We start from the raw sequence: 17244 nt of genomic DNA, 5'->3' as shown, positions 1-17244 counted from the left end.
TGATAATAAAGATGATAATAATATCAATAATGATAATGATATGAAGAATAGTAATGATAATAATGATAATGGTAATAATAATAACAATGACAAAAATTATATTGATAATAATGATAATTATGACAATAATAATAACAATAAAAATGATGGTAATAATAATGATACTAATAGATATACTAATACTACTAATAATAGCATTAATAATAATGATGATAATAATGATAATAATGGTAGTATTGATAATAAAGATAATGTTAATAGTAGTAAGAGAAGTATAATGATAATAATAATTATAGTAATAATAATAGCAATGATAATAATGATAATAATGATGAAAATGATAATAGCAATAATAATAATGATGTGATAATGTTAATAGTAGTAGTAGTGGTAATAATAGAAATAATGATAATCATAATAATGATAGCAATAAAAAGGATAATAATAATAATAATAATAACAATAGTGGCAATGATAGTGATAATCATAAAAGTAATAATAATAATAATTTTGATAATGATAACTGTTTTATTATCAATGTTGTTATAATCATTATCAGCGTTATAATTATTATTATCATTACCATTGTTACTACTACCATTATCATTATCATGATAATGATAATAGTAATAATAATGATAACTGAAAATAATTTAATTTCATGTGAAAAATAGGTAAGAAAGAAACAACAGATTTTATATCTACTTCAATAGTTTTGTCATATCTATTCTTATTTTTCTTTTTTGTCAAAATCACAAATAAAAAAACAGGATACAATGACGGTGAGCAAATATTGCGAGGTTGATGACTCAGATACAATGAACACACAACAAATACTCATGATGATACATATGTTCAAATGGTTTAAATAACAAAATTTGCACTATTTTCGTTCAAGATGCAGACTTTAAGAAAATTAATGTCTGAACACAACCCAGTATACTAACACAATTTACAAGTGATTTATTAACATTATAAAATAAGAAAATAAAATATCTATTGGTATAGTATATCTATGGAGATTAACAAAGAACGAGACTGTGTAGAGATTTTGTCTTTTCTAACTGATATGAATTTATCACGTTATCATGTTAATTGTCCTTCACATCTCTACTACCTGTCATATCTTGACTAGCTGTGATGTATAGATAATGGTCTTGTTTATATCCATTTGGAGTTTCTTTATAACAACGTATAGGCTACACAAAACTATATTTTCATATGTCGTTCTTGTATATTGTCTTGTGAACATTCATAAACTGCTCAGTCTATCTTCTATTATGTTTTTTTGGCATTTCAGTGATGCAATATATCTTTCACTTCATTTTCCATTTCTGTTGATCATACTTGTATGAATTATTTTCCCCTCGTGTACGGTGAAATCACACACTTGTTTGTTTTTGGGGGGAATATCAACAAAAGGGAGGGAGAAAATCACAATATTGCTCACTGTAACAATCACAGAATCCGGAATTGAGATCGACGGAGGGAAAGTCCGCTCATTTTTTTTTTCTCTGATTAACTGCTGATCGTTGTGGTTTGGGCGTGATTGTGTATCATGGTTCGGGTGATCTGATTACCCCCTTCTGATCACACCCGTTTATCACTTGGGTGCGCTTGACATCCCGCTCCAACCAGGTATCAGTCGACCTGGTAATCAACCTAGCAGCTGACCTGGTAATCGACCTGGCAGCTGACCTGGTAATCAACCTGGCAGCTGACCTGGAAATCGATCCGGCAGCTGACCTGGTAAAGGACCTAGTAGACGCCTTCCAAACGACCTGGCAGACAACCTGGACGCATCGGTTCCTTAGCTACCGCACGAGGGGGCCTTCGATCGCCTGCCGCGGAACCCTCCATCCCGCTTTTCGACGCCGTCCTCCTTCACATCCCTTCCTTCCGCGATCATCTGTAGATCCTCATCTGCTGCTTGATCCACGGCAGGTAATACGTGATCCTCGTGTAGACGTCGGGGAAGCCCGGCTTGGCGCACCCGGACCCGAAGGAGGTGACGCCGGCGAGGTACCAGCGGCCGTCGCGCATGTTGCACTGCAGAGGCCCCCCGGAGTCGCCCTGGGGGAGAGGGGGGAGTGGTCAGGGAAGGAAACCGGCGGCGGGGCGGGCGGGAGAAGGCTTGTGAAAGACACAATGGCGCGGGCAACGGGTACACATACTGCATGTCTTCTGTGTGTGTGTGAGTTTGTGTGTATGTGTATGTGTATGTGTGTGTGTGTGTGTGTGTGTGTGTGTGTGTGTGTGTGTGTGTGTGTGTGTGCGTGTGTGCGTGCGTGCGTGTGCGTGCGTATGCGAGCGTGCGTGTGTGTGTGCATATACGAAGAAATAAGTATATATATTATACATACATACATACACACATATATATATATATATATATATATATATATATATATTATGTTAACGTGATTTTATTGAATTCTTTTATAGCTAGACCACCAATGAATCGTCAGAACTTCGTCACTTCAGACAGAAGTTTACCTACGTCTGGAAAGGTTGTATCACCCTTGCATCCTTCGGCTTTGTCAAGGGTATCTTTCTGTTATTCTTATTTACTTGTCATGCAGTGTCAAAAGGTTTAGCCAACTGGCATATATTAGGGATACATACAATACAGTGATGATTTATTCATCTGTTGTACATAGCGGCATGCAAGTTACTGAAGCAAAGCAGAAGCTCCATCGGTTATAGCGCAACAAATATACATACACACGGTCTTAATAGCAACTTATTTACATAAATATAGACAAACACACATATTCTACACACACACACACACACACGCACAAACGTCCAGCAGACTGAAGCAGCCAACTACACTCGCCTGAGCCTGAACGCGGGCCTGAGCCGACGCAGCGAAGGGTACTCACGACGCACGTTCCCTGGCCGCCGCTGCTGTGGGTGAAGCCAGCGCAGACGTGGTAGTCCTTGACGTCGATGCTGTGCATCATGCCGTAGATCTTGAAGCAGTGGCTGTTGTTGACCACGGGCACCCACACCTCCTTCAGGCGGTTCTCAAGGCGCGCCCCGTGGACTCGCATGCCCCAGCCCGTCGCCACGCACTTGATGCCTAGGAAGGTCTCGTTGTCCAGCCCTGCGTCGACGTCCGGGAGGCAGATGGGCTGCACGTAGTCGCTGAACACCGCGTCCTCCCTCAGCTTCAGCATGGCTGCAACACACGGCACGTCAGCCCGCTGCCTTGCCTCCTGCCGGACTGAGGCCTCCCTCCTCTAAAGCCTTCCTTCACCAGAGGCTCCCTCCACCTACAGCCTACCTGAGGGCCGGTCTCCCGCTGCCAATAGTGTGACCTTTAGCCCAACCCCATCCCAAGGCCTTTTAATCTGACCTCGCCCACCCCGTACCCTTCCTCCTGACGCTGCCTCCTTCGTCATCCGGTCACCTTCGACTCTGTCACGCTTGGGCAGCGACCAGACTGCAGAGCCGAGGTGTTTCGTCCACACTCAGACAAACGCGCTCATACACACAGAGAGGATAGTTCAAGTACAGGTGCTTAAGAGTGAAAGAAAGAGTTGTGTGCGCGCGTGCCCGCCACCAGCGCCACCACCAGCGTCATCAAGTCGCCGCGTCGCCCTCAGCCCTTTGCTCGTCCAGATACTTACGACGCAGGTTCCCGTCGATCCGTCCAGCACGCCCGCGCACAGGTGGGCGTCCGAGATCTTGGCGAAGCCGTACTGAGCGGAGTTATATTTCTCTGCGCAGACTTGCGTGGGCAGGACGGGCACCTTGGTCTCCTGGAGGCGCGCGCGCAGCGGCCCTGCTCCCGCCGCCTCGCCGCGCCCCCAGCCCGTGGCGTAGCAGGCCATGCCCTCGAAGGAGAAGGTGCGCAGCGGGACGGTGTCCGGGAGGCAGATGGGCGTGAGTGAGGGCGAGGCCATTTTCGACAACGGCTGCAGCTTGAGCATCGCTGGTGGAGGTGAGGGTGAGGGGAAGGTGGGGAAGGAAGTGTACGGGAGGGGGTCAAGGGAAGAGACACAACCTGTTATTAGATCATCCACACAACCACGGGTCGCACCTCAAGACTTTTAGAAGGAGGACGAAGGAGTCAAGGAAGGAGCTAATGTCACTGTCTGTCGTCCCCGGCGTCCTTAAGTCCCTCCCAGACCCCTTAGTAAGAGCTACAACATGGACACATGGAGCCCACGCGAGCGCACAGGTTAGTCATCGCAAGACCTTGTGAGAGCTTGCATGTGCGTTAGCGTCTGAGAAAATAACGAATCAAAGAGACAGGAAGGGGGGAAGGAAAGGAAGAAAGCGAAGGGGCCAAAGAGACAGCCACGGTCGAAGGCTTACCAATGTCGTTCTGGTAGTCATTGAAGTCGTCGTGAGTCACCACGGTGACGACCCCGAGCACGGACTCGTGGCCGCTGAGTTCGGAGCGGTCGTTTTCCCCAAGGACAACCTGCCACACGGCGGCAGTCTGGGTGAAGCTGAAGGCCTTGCTGCAAGGAAACTCTTTTATATCATCGATCCCTCCCTCCGGGTCGACTCCTTGCCCACTGCACTCCTCCCGTGAAGATGCTGGGCTGGAAGCTGCTTTTAGGGGCGTCCAATTGTCGGGGTCTGTCCGTTTCGTCAACCCGCTTACGAAAGAGCAATCCTTTGTGGTCGAGTTATTCGGTGAATCCTGTTTCAAAAACTATATCCTAACGATTAGGTGAACCGATCGTTATTTTCCTATAAAAGGTTTTGGCAAATCGTTGACCAGGTCACGTCATAGCACTTACAGTATCAAATTGGCTTTCCTTTTTGTTATTTCCTTTCGCATAACCCACTAAACCCATCGTAACAAAACAGGAATGTTCCGGTAATCGAAATCGGTTCAATATTATTTGATTCCCGACTAAGAATAAGAGCGAAGACTCTTAATTCCAAGTTAAAGTCCATGAACGGAAATTGTTAGTACGTCAGTGTCGTTCTCGTAAACGTCGTGAAGTTGTCATTGGGTTCATCCAGAAAGATTCGTCAGTCGAAATGCATACGAGAGAGCGAAAAGGTCCATAGAAATTGGAGATCATTGAATAGAGATTATACAGTAATCTATTAAAACTCACTGACGTTATGAGAACTACCCCGCTTGCACTGGTGTGATTTCAGTTAATCTTACTATCATCATTATTTATTTATCATCGTTTTCATTATTTGTGATTAAGTAACGTCTTTGTGGTAGAGAGCGAAAAACGCTTTTCTAAGATATTAAAATATATATAATAAACAGATTAACGGATATGTTAGGCTGAAGCAGATGAGCAGACTCAAAGAAAACCCCCACAAAACACAAGCAAAGCAAAAAGCAAAATCACATTCTATCCTAAGCTTTAAAAAGTGAAATAATGAAAGCCACAAGACAATTGGAAATAATTTATATATTTATATACCTATATACTTTATATCCCTAACTCACCTATATCATGCTTATAGTCCTTGAAGCGCTCGTGGACCACAACTCGCTCCACCTTTCGGACCTCCCTAGCCCCCTCCTCCTCCCGGTCCCACTCCCCCACCACCACCGACCAGAGGGGGGCGAAGGGCAGCGAGAACGCCTGGCTGCGAACACCCGACAGGGCCGTCAAAGAAACCCGAAGGGAGGGAGGCAACAACTCATTTTGAAGGCAAAGAGAAAGGAAGGGACGGGGTATGCCGCCATGCCACGGGAAAGCTTGATAGGTATACGCTCTTGGTGAATATGTCGACGTTGGTAGACTAAAGGGGTGTGTGGCGTTAATTGTCGTTCTCACTGCTAATAGCATCATTAGGGACTCGTTGAATTCATCAATCAGGCAAGCAAAGTGCGTCGAGTTCATTTTCTTGTCATATGGTACCCGAATAATATCCAGACACAATGCAAACAGATAAAAGGAACCGGTATTGCTGCAGAAACCATGCATGACCATCCTTATTTTGCAAGAGAGTAAATTAAGCATTGAAATAAACAATCACTTTGAGAGGACATGAATGCAACCAGCCATAAGTGTTGTGTATGCGTTATCGTTCTTGCTTTCGTAGTATAACTATATACATAAACGTGAATGTTGTAAAATGAAAAAGAAAAAAATATATTGATGCCATTTTCAGATTTATTTCGGAGATAAACGTATGGGCAATATGTCTTAACCGTAGATCTGTTAAATAAAGATACCGAGTAATAAAGTTTTTACTTTCTAACTGTATGAATAGAGATGATACAATAATCTATCAAAACTCACTGAAGTTAAGAGAACTGCCCCGCTTGCACTGGTGTGATTTCAAATCAGTTTATTAATCTTGCTATCAATATTATTAAGCAGTCCATTACACGTGATGATAGGAAAGGATAAGAAGAAAAAAGAATAACGAAGAGTGGATATATAGGAGAGAATGATGGAAGATATGGTGTGATTTACGGATGAACAAACTAAACGAAAAAGATCAAATGAAAATAAAGAGAGAGAGAAAAAAAAACAGAAAGTGTACAACATGGAAAACAAAAACAAACCTCGTCAAAGATGCGTACTCACTGAGTCAAAAGAGAGAGAGTAGAGGGTGGGGAAAGAGAGAGAGAGAGAGAGAGGGAGGGGGGAGGACGTAAACAATAAGCAGACAAATAGATTTTAAAAAAGTGACAAGAGAGCAGAAAAAGAAACGCAGCGTCCTGGTGGGATGGTGACTGGCGCTGAGTGATGACAAATGTGATGACACAACACATTAGGAGAGAGTTTAGCGGAAGGATGGGTAGCGTTCTGGTCTGAAGGAGGGAAGGGGGGGGGAAGGAGGGAAGGAGGGCGTGAAGAAGGGAGGAGGGGATGTGGGAAGGAGGGAGGGATGGAGGATGAGAGGGAAGGAAGGAGGGAGAGAGGAAGGGAGGGGGACGTGAGGAAAGGAGAGAAGGAAGGGGGTGTGGGGAGGGTGAGACGGAAAGGAGGATGGAGAGAGGAAGGGAGGAGGACGTGAGGAAAGGAGAGAAGGAAGGGGTTGTGGGGAGGGGGACGTGAGTAAGGAGAGAAGGAAAGGGAGGGAAGGAGGAGTGTGGGAAGGTGTGAGAGATGAAGGGGAAGAACAGGAGGGAGAGAGGGAGGGAGGAGGAAATAAAGGAAGGAGGGAGAGAAGGAAAGGAAGGAAGGAGAGGGTCTTGAGGAAAGGAGGGAAGGAAAGGATCAGAGGAAGGGAGGGGGAAAAAAGGAGAGAAGGAAAAGGAGGGAGGGAGGGATGGAGGAAGACAGGGAAAAAGGAGGGAGGGAGGGAGGAGAGAGAGAGAGAGAGAGAGAGAGAGAGAGAGAGAGAGAGAGAGAGAGAGAGAGAGAGAGAGAGAGAGAGAGAGAGAGAGAGAGAGAGAGAGAGAGAGAGAGAGAGAGAGAGAGAAACAAAGAAAAAAAAAGTAAATAAGGGAGACACAAAGTAAAAAAAAAAAAGAAAGAAAATGAAAGATAAAAAAAGACTAACAGACCAACAACTCGAGAACGTATGTGTGTAAGCAGGTTACCGACTGTGTTAGAGCTACAGACACCTACCTATCCCGAGGGTGGGGGAATTCTGCGCTAACTACTCCACAGAACGTAGAGGGTTGTTTGGACACCTCGCAGTTCTGTAGACAATTCTTTGCAACATGATGTTAATAGTTATGGTATCAGTAATAGTAGAAATACTAATACTCATTGTGAGAGTGATGATAGGGATGGTAATTAGAGATAACAGAATGAATGATGGTGATAATGGTAGTAGTAGTGATAGCAGTGCAGTTAACGATAAGAATATTTATGATAATATTGGTAGTGAAAATGATAACGATGATATTAACGTTAAGCGAGAATAATGATAATGAAGTTGATGATGATATTAACAACGGTGATAATCATAACAACTGCGATTATTATTATATGTTGGAAAGGAAAATAATCACAAAGATATAAGTGCTGAAAATTGTGGAAATGTGATAGGAAAATTTGAGATGGAGGCAAAATAAGTAAAAAAAAAAAATAAATAAATAAATAAAGGAATAAAAAAAATTATGATAATGAAAATAATAATAAATCCGGGATTTTCCCTACTAACTGAAGATATCACAAGGTCTGAAATACGGTAGATAAAAATCCCATATCTCCGGCCATACTTCCTTTCGTATTGTAGTCGTTAATATAACCTCAGGCAAAATATGAATAAATGAATAGACAAAAATTCCCATAATACTTCAGTTATTAAACAAAAAAATGTGAAAAGCTTTCAATTAATTCTCCCACAAATCACACACTTCTTGCTAATGCAGAAGCCACTGGACCTGTCATGAGAAATGGCTTGAAGAAGCGAAAGCGAGGAGAATCATTCGCGTACTTTGCAAGATCATGCAATTGATGCAGTATATCTTGACGGATAAATTGAGGTCGTAGCTAAGTCCGAATCCCTAAGTGAGTTTATGTGTGTGTATATATATACATATATATGTATATATTGTTACGAAATTTGTCTGAGAATGCCGTTATGATATTTTTTCGACTACTTGATGCACATTTTAAAATATTTATATATCATGCAGTATTTTTCAGAATACATATATATATTCCAGAAGCTACACAGAATTTTAAGTGACATTTTTTTTTATGACAACAGCTAAGAAAAAAAATCAGTAATTAAAAAATGATCAAATTATCAGTAACATTATTCATACAACTATTTCTATCCGGAGGAAATCTTCAAAAATAATAATCTATTCTCCTCACACTGAATTCCAAATTTATCAAATTATCATTAACGTTAGTCATTACAAGCATCTCTATCCGAAGAGAAAATCTAAAAATATAATAATTTTTCCCCACAGATTGAAGAGAAAATCAAATATAATCATTTTTTGTCCTCAGATTGAATCCCAAAGTTGATCGGAACCTACTTGTTGATACAGTGGGCGGCAGTGACTACCCATCGCTCGTCGACCAGGACCCCGCCGCACCAATGGCCGATGCGACCCCAGTGTGGATGTATCAGCTGGAGGGATACCTGGGGGAGGAGCAGGCTGGGTGAGACGTCTGTCCCGTGCACGCAGGGGGGATTGGAGTGTGGATGTGGTTCGATGTCTTCTTTTTCTGTCTCTCGTACTGATGGCTGTCTGTCTCTGTTTCTCTCTCTCTCTCTCTCTGTTTCTGTCTATCTTTGTCTCTTTGTCTCTTTCTTTCTCTCTCTATCTATCTTTGTCTCTCTCTTTCTCTCTCTCTCTCTCTCTCTCTCTCTCTCTCTCTCTCTCTCTCTCTCTCTCTCTTTCTTCCCAACGCCCCCCCCCCTCTGTCAATCTCTCTATCTATCTATTAATCTATCTATCTATCTCTCTTCCTTGTGTATTTATAGTTATCTGTCTAGTCAGTTAGCTATCTACATTATATCCATCTCACTCTCTCTACTTACCTACCTACCTACTTACCCACTTAGCTACCTCTCTACTTAGCTGTGAAGCACTTGAATGCTTACACACACACACACTTACTCACTCACACTCACGCGTGCGCGCTCTAACACACACACACACACACACACACACACACACACACACACACACACACACACACACACACACACACACACACACACACACACACTCACACTCACACACGCATACACACATAGGCGCATAAGCTCATACACAACCTTAAGCATATGCACATAAGCACAAACCCACACTTGGACATACCCACATGAACACAAACCCACACGTGGACATACCCAAATAAGCACAAATGCATACTTGGACATACCCAAATAAGCACAGAAACACACTTGGACATACCCACATAAACGCACACACTTGGACATACCCACACAAGCAGATACATACTTGAACATACCCACATAAGCACAAACACATACTTGGACATACCCACATTAGAACAAACACACAGCCACATAAGTACTCACACACACTTAAGAATACGCCCCCCCCCAAAAAAAAAAAAAATAATAAATAATAATAATAAAATAAAATAAAAATAAAATAAATACAATAAAAAATCCTTACCTGCCAGGGCCATGCTCCGGGTATACTCTCCTTGCCCCCTACGATGCGGCCAGTCGACGTGTCTTCGAAAACCATCATTCTGTTATTCGTCCGAAGTCGCTGCTGCGTGAAGCTGTCGTTGTTGTCGTAGTTGTTGTAGTCGTCGTCTCCCCCGCTGTCACCGTAGGCTGTGGCGTCTTGGTTCAAGGGCCGTGGTTGCCTGTGTTTGTTGAAGCGACTGACACCGCATTCTGTGGAGGGAAGGCGGTTAGGTTAGGGGAGAAATGTAGGCTTATAGACACACGAAGGGTATGCTTGGGAATAGATGTCGCCACTATGCACGATGTATAGGTAGCATTTCGATATTATATCATCTGGAATACGTGCCGCCGGTGAAAAAGTAATGTGTTCCTTTCAGATTCAAAGTTGGTCCCATATCTAAGTGGACGTAGAGCGTTAGGTGGCCAGTTCCTTTCCGCCCCGACTTTAAACTCCATGTTGACGTTAGCGGGTTAGTATTCACTCACAGCCGTCGACGTATGTGGAATTATTCATTCTATTTCATATCCTTTCGATAATTCGTATAATAAGCTTTGTGGAAGACTAAAGCTTACTGTATATGATAGTGCTTTTTTATCCAAAGCTCCTTAAAGTAATGATTATGTGTAACTGATGCGTGGATAGAGATATGCCAATTAATGTACTTCCAATTCTATATAAACACTTCCAAATCTACGCCACGGAGGAGAAAATCGCAATGAACCTATCATACGGAGTTTTCATTCACTATTATTACAGACCTCACCAACATACCTCTATCCTTTAAGGGAAACCGATAACCCAACAACCTTACGAACAATCTGTTTCTATTTATTTCCTTTGGACAAACCGACAACCCAACAACTAACCGTCACCGTACTTCAAGGGAAAACCAACGAGCTTGTCAACAACCCATTTCCACAATTTTCAGACATAACAAGACCTCCTGAACAATTTCCCAGCGTACTCTAAAAGGATATAACCATCGTAAAAATGTACTTGATAGACATAACGGATATCGAGTGAATTTCCCCGCAAGAATCTGATACGTCTCTCTCTCTCTCTCTCTCTCTCTCTCTCTCTCTCTCTCTCTCTCTCTCTCTCTCTCTCTCTCTCTCTCTCTCTCTCTCTCTCTCTCTCTCTCTCTCTCTCTCTCTCTCCTGGCACCCGGAAAGTGGCACTAATTGGACGTATCTACTGATCGATGACACATTCCTTCAGTGATTCTTCTATCACCTTAAGTATCGTACAAAAATCACTTTCTTTTTAACTTTTTTTTATTAACGGTAAAAAATCATCATGGACCCGAGATTAGAAATTTTGTGTACTCGGAAATTATTCGTTTCGTTTCAGACAAAAAGTCCAAATGACCAAAGGATTTTAATCTTAGAAAACTGTAATTAGATTTAGAGAGAGGGAAAGAGAGAGATCAGAGAAAAAGAATAAAAATGAACAAGCAGATAGATGGAAAGAAAAAGAACGAGATTAAAAAAGAGGAAAAAACTTTGAAAGCGAAAAATTAACATCAAAAGGGAGCGAAATAGAATTTAAGGTAAAAGACGCAGTATCCCAAAAAAGTAAAAGAAATCGCAGAAAAAACAAAGACTAAACAAAAGACTGTGAAAGAAAACGGGAAGAAAATAGAGTTACCAATGCTCTGATTCCCTCACACAATTAGTAGGGGGGAGTGTGGGGGGGGGAGTACACTCGTGACCAACAAACGAGAAAAGAAGGACGAAATAAAAGTGGGTGGAGGGGTAACAGAAAAAAAGTAGAAAATAGAAAATAAAGGAAAGGAGATAGGTCAAAAAAAAAAAATAATAAATAAAAAATAAAATTGTTAAGAGGGGCTAAACGGAGATAATAAGGAAATGCATGAATTCCATGGATGCATATCACTAATAAAAAAAATAATGGTGATGAAGAAATGAATATTTAATGAAAATTATAATAATAACAATATTGGTACTACTGACTGATAATTTAAAACGAAAATAACTAATGCAAATTATGATAATAGTAATGTAATAATAATGATCATGATGCTAATATTGCTACTACTACTACTAAACCAATAACACCAACTACTAGTTTTAATACTACTACTATGGTAATGTTGATGATAAAGATAAGCTAGAAATGATAACAATAACAATCATGATAATAATAACATTACCAATGATAATGATGATACTGGAAATAATGATGATAATGGTAATGACAATGATAATGTTAGTAATAATGATAATAAGGATAAGGATAATCATGATAGTAATAATAATGATAACAATAATGATAGTAATGATGGTAAGGATAATAAAAGTAGTGGTAATAATGATGATGTTAGTAATGATGATAAAGATAATAATGATGATAAAAAATAATAACAATAACAAAACAATAATAATGCTATTAATAATAAAAATGATAACAATGATAATGGTAATAATGAATATGATGATAATGATAATGATGATAATAATAGTAACAATAATAGAGACGAAATAATTGATGATTATGATAACAATGATAATTATGATGATCATCACAATAGCAATAATGATAACAATAATAATGATAATGATAATAATGATTATATTGATAATAATAATGATAATAATGATTATATTGATAATAATAACGATTGTATTGGTAATAATAATGATTATATTGGTAATAATAATAATAATAGGAGCAGTACTACTACTAATAATGATGATAGTGATAATAATAATAATAATAATAATAGCATTGACAACAATACTAATAATGACAATGATAGTAATAACAGTAATAATAAAAATGATAGTAATAATAAAGATAATAATAATAATAATAATGATAATGATGAAATAATAACAATAATAATAATATTATTAATAGTAACAATAATAAAAGCAATAACAATTATGATAATATTAATAATAATGATAGTAATTATAATATTGATGATAATAATGATATCATTTTTTATTATCATTGTCATTAATAATGATAATAATAATGGTAATGATGATAATAGTGATAGTAATAATGATGATAATAATAATGATGATGATAATAACAATGATAATAATAATAATGATATTTATGATAATGATAATAGTAATAGAGATAATGATATTGGTAATGATACTATTGGAAATGATAATAATAATGATGATGATTATAATGATATTGATAATGATAATAAAAATGATAATAATACCAATAATGATAATAATCATAATAATAATAATAATAATAATAATAATAATAATAATAATAATAATCATAATTATAATAATAATAATAATAATAATAATAATAATAATAATAATAATAACAACAACAATAATATTAATGATAACAATAATAGTATTGATAATAACAACAATAATAATTATAATGATAATTAAAACAATGATGATCATAACAAGGATAATAATTAACAATGATAATGATAACAATGATATTGATAGCAATGATAATAAAAATCACGATAATAACAATCATGTATTGTACTCTAATTACCCATCTTAGAATATAAATCATCATATAGCATAACGTTGGACATGAATGAAAACACACCGTACTTACTCCAAAGCTATCCACCAGAATCTAAATTACTACAGTACGCAAAACGTACAACATTTATTACCATACATAAGCACAACACAATAAAAAAACATCGGTGTTATAAGGACAAGAAAGTAAAGAATCATAGACGACAAAATATCGCAACACGTAAACAAAAGAAAAAAAAACAAAAACGCATCGCTAGCAGAGACAAAAACCGCTTAATCGCAATCCGTGAAGAAAGGTAACACGATCCAGTCCAGTTCTCACGCGCTTGAGACTCAGTGGTCAAGTGACCTCCTAAAGGCTTCATCTTAGAAGAAATGGCCACTGGGCTCATGAACAGACTTGCTGGATTCCGTTTAACAAGTGTTCTATGGCGGGACGTTACTGTTTCTTTTTTGAATGGTCGTGTCTGAATTATAGGGAGATTAGGGTGTTTGTGAATGCTTGTTAGATACTCGTGAAACTGTTATATTGTTCGTAGAAGGAGTAAAACAACATTGTGTCTTTTTTATTTCATTTTTTATTTTATTATCTTTTCATTTATTCATATTCATAAGAACACAAGAGCAAACACAGTTACGTGTACACAAAAATGAAAATGAAAATAGCTACAGTAAAAATTATTTTCAATTCTCATTGTGGCTATTTTCATTTTCATATTCATATTCTTACTGATATATTCATTTGCAAATCATTTTTGTATTGCAACAACTGAATAGTGAGAAAAAAGTGTGGTGCAAGCATCTCCTTGAAAATGTTTTCATGATAGATATACGCTTTACACATGGTCTTATGGGTATGGATATACGAGTATGTATGTGGACAAAAACATATTTATCCTTTTCAGTTAATCCTGCTTGATAGATTAATGAATAAATAGAGAGATAAACAAATGAATAGATAAATAAATAAAAACTGTAAAACGTAAAGATAAAACAGAAAAAATAATTGAAAAGACCCCCATCAATTTTATTGTTGGATAGAATAATGAATAAAATTAGAATCAAAGAAAGTGTTAAGAGTGCGGAAAATTCCCCAAAATTCTTCAGCTATTTGTGGTTCTCAGCGAAAGGTTTATGAAAAAGGAGAAAGACGAAGCCGCAAAAGATAGAAAGATTGATAAATTGACAGACTAGGAGAGAGTTAGAGAGTGAGAATGAAAGTCGAATCAGGTTACAAAAAGATTGAATGGCGGTGTTGGCGGGATGCTTCTTCTCTCCTATTTCTTTTTTAAGTATTTTTATGATTGGTTTCAGTGTTGTCGAGAAGCGTATATGGATAGTTTTCAGGAGATTTGGTACTTATCTGTACACACACGCGCGCGCGGGCGCGGACACACACACACACACACACACACACACACACACACACACACACACACACACACACACACACACACACACACACACACACACACACACACACACACACACACACACACACACACACACACACACACACACACACACACACGCACACATATATATATATATATATATATATATATATGTATATATATATATATATGTACATATATATATATATGTATATATATATATATATACATACATATATATTTACACATACAGAGAGAGAGAGAGAGAGTGAGACAGACAGACAGACACACACTCACATACACACACAGAGGGGGGGGGAGGGTAGAGAAAGAGATAGACACACACACACACACACACACACACAGTGAGAGAGAGAGAGAGAGAGAGAGAGAGAGAGAGAGAGAGAGAGAGAGAATGAGAGAGAGAGAGAGAGAGAGAGAGAGAGAGAGAGAAAGAGAGAGAGAGAGGGGCGGGGGTAGAGAAAGAGACAGAGACACAGAGAGAGAGATAGAGAAAGAAACAGAGACACAGAGAGAGAGAGAGAGAGAAAGAGAGAGAGAGAGAGAGAGAAACACACATACAGATATGTGTAATTCTTTCCTTTCCATTATAGATTTACGCTAAATCCCTCTAAACCTTTAGAAACCATTACACGCAAGTCAAAAGTCGACACCAGTAGAGCACTTCATTCTAATAATCATGCACAATTTAAAGCTTTCTTCACATCCGAGAACAACCATTAATAACCTCTTTTAATCACCAAAAGAGACTAATTAGCAAAAGTGTAAGTGATAAAAAAGCGTTGCAAATTCTGTAATAGGCGAGACGAAAGCGGAACTGTTAAATATGTGAATGAACTGCGAACACAAAATTTATTGTCACGAAAGTGTACATTCTCGCTGTGGGGAATTCTCGATTTTCTTTTTATCATTATTGTTATTTTCATTATAAATGTAATGATGTTGATGGAAATTATACTGGAGATTACACTAAGGATTTTATGCTGTACATTCTCAGTGTCTGGAATTCGTAATTTCCTTTTATATCATTACTGCTTTTATTATAAATGTAACATTACGGATGAAAATTATGCTGTATATTCTCAGTGTGGGGAATTCTTGATTTTTATATATATATTTTAATTGGTTCTCAGTTCGTGTCTGTATTCGTGGTTTTATTTTTTAAATCTCTCTTTTTTCATTTACTCTTCTGCTTCTCCACTTCTTGTGGTTCTCTCTGTTTCTTCTTTTTTCTTTTCTTATCATCATCATCTTTTCTTCCCTTTCTTCTTCTTCTTTTTCTCCCCCTCTTCCTCCTTCGTCTTCTCTTTTTTTCTTCTTCTTCTTCCTTCTCCTCCTTCTTCATCGTCATCATAATCATCATAATCTTCTTTCCTCTTTGCTTCTTCTCCTTCACCACCACCACCTCCTCCTCCTCTTCTCCCTCTCCTACATTTAAAACTTGGAAGAAGAGAATCGAAGAGAATAGAAGAAAAAAAGAGAGAAGAGAAGAAAAGAGGACAGATCAGAAAAGAACAGAATAAAAGAGAAGAGAAGAGAAGAAAAGAGGACAGATCAGAACAGAACAAAATGATAGAGAAGAGATGAGAAGAGAAGAGAACTCAGTTGCTGATTCATCCCCAGTTCCTTTTCCCAGAATGAAGGATTTTATCACGCCAGTTAGTCACGCTTCTAAGGATTCTTCTTTTTCCCTGTACTTAGCCATAATTACTCTCTCCATTCTCACCAACCTCTTTCTACTTTCCCTTCTCATCTTTTCTTTCCCTAGTTCCCTTCTCTTCTCTTCTTTCTTTCTCTTTTCTTATTCCTCTTTCATCATGTTCTAGATGGGACCTTCGCTTCGTTTTCTGCAACAAGAATTTTTTAGAAAAGAAGGAAAAAAACGGGAAAAAAGGAAAAATAATTAAAATCGATTTCCCTGTGATATACTTTCAGCGGAGAAAGGCTCGGCGATGCGGTACTCCAGATATTGACGAGAATTCACGAAATTACTCGTGAATTTTCGTCAAAAAAGTAATGGTCTTGGAGAACGGTAATTGAGGGGGGGGAGGAGATAAAGGGAGGGAGTTAAATAGAAGAAGGGAGGAAGAGAGAGAGAGAAGGAGTTGGAGGGCGAGAGAGAGAGAGAGGGATTCACGATGTTACTCTAAAAAAAAAAAAGTAATGGTCTTGGACAAGGAGAAGGGTGATTGAGGGAGAGGGAGGGAAGAAGAAGGAAGGAGATAAAGGGAGTTAAAGAGAGGAAATGATGAAGAGAGAGAAGCAGGGAGTTGGAGGGCGAGAGATAGAGGGATTGACG

The 17244-nt window shown here is 38.8% G+C and overlaps 1 protein-coding gene across 1 annotated transcript in view; it reads right to left on the bottom strand.

Annotated features, from left to right (window-relative positions):
- Positions 1-693: 693 nt before the first annotated feature.
- LOC113815891 (chymotrypsinogen A) overlaps positions 694-17244 on the bottom strand; it is a 28564-nt gene continuing 12013 nt past the window's right edge. The window contains exons 2-6 of the mRNA XM_027367907.2: positions 10007-10236; positions 8891-8997; positions 4327-4475; positions 2886-3184; positions 694-2073 (exon numbers count right to left, since the gene is read on the bottom strand). Coding sequence (XP_027223708.2) covers positions 1906-2073; positions 2886-3184; positions 4327-4475; positions 8891-8997; positions 10007-10236 — 953 coding nt within the window. The 3' untranslated portion in view covers positions 694-1905. The remainder of the gene's footprint in view (positions 2074-2885; positions 3185-4326; positions 4476-8890; positions 8998-10006; positions 10237-17244) is intronic.

Source organism: Penaeus vannamei, chromosome 4 (genome assembly GCF_042767895.1).
Source record: "Penaeus vannamei isolate JL-2024 chromosome 4, ASM4276789v1, whole genome shotgun sequence".
Taxonomy (NCBI): domain Eukaryota; kingdom Metazoa; phylum Arthropoda; class Malacostraca; order Decapoda; family Penaeidae; genus Penaeus; species Penaeus vannamei.
This window is presented reverse-complemented; position numbering and strand designations above follow the sequence as displayed.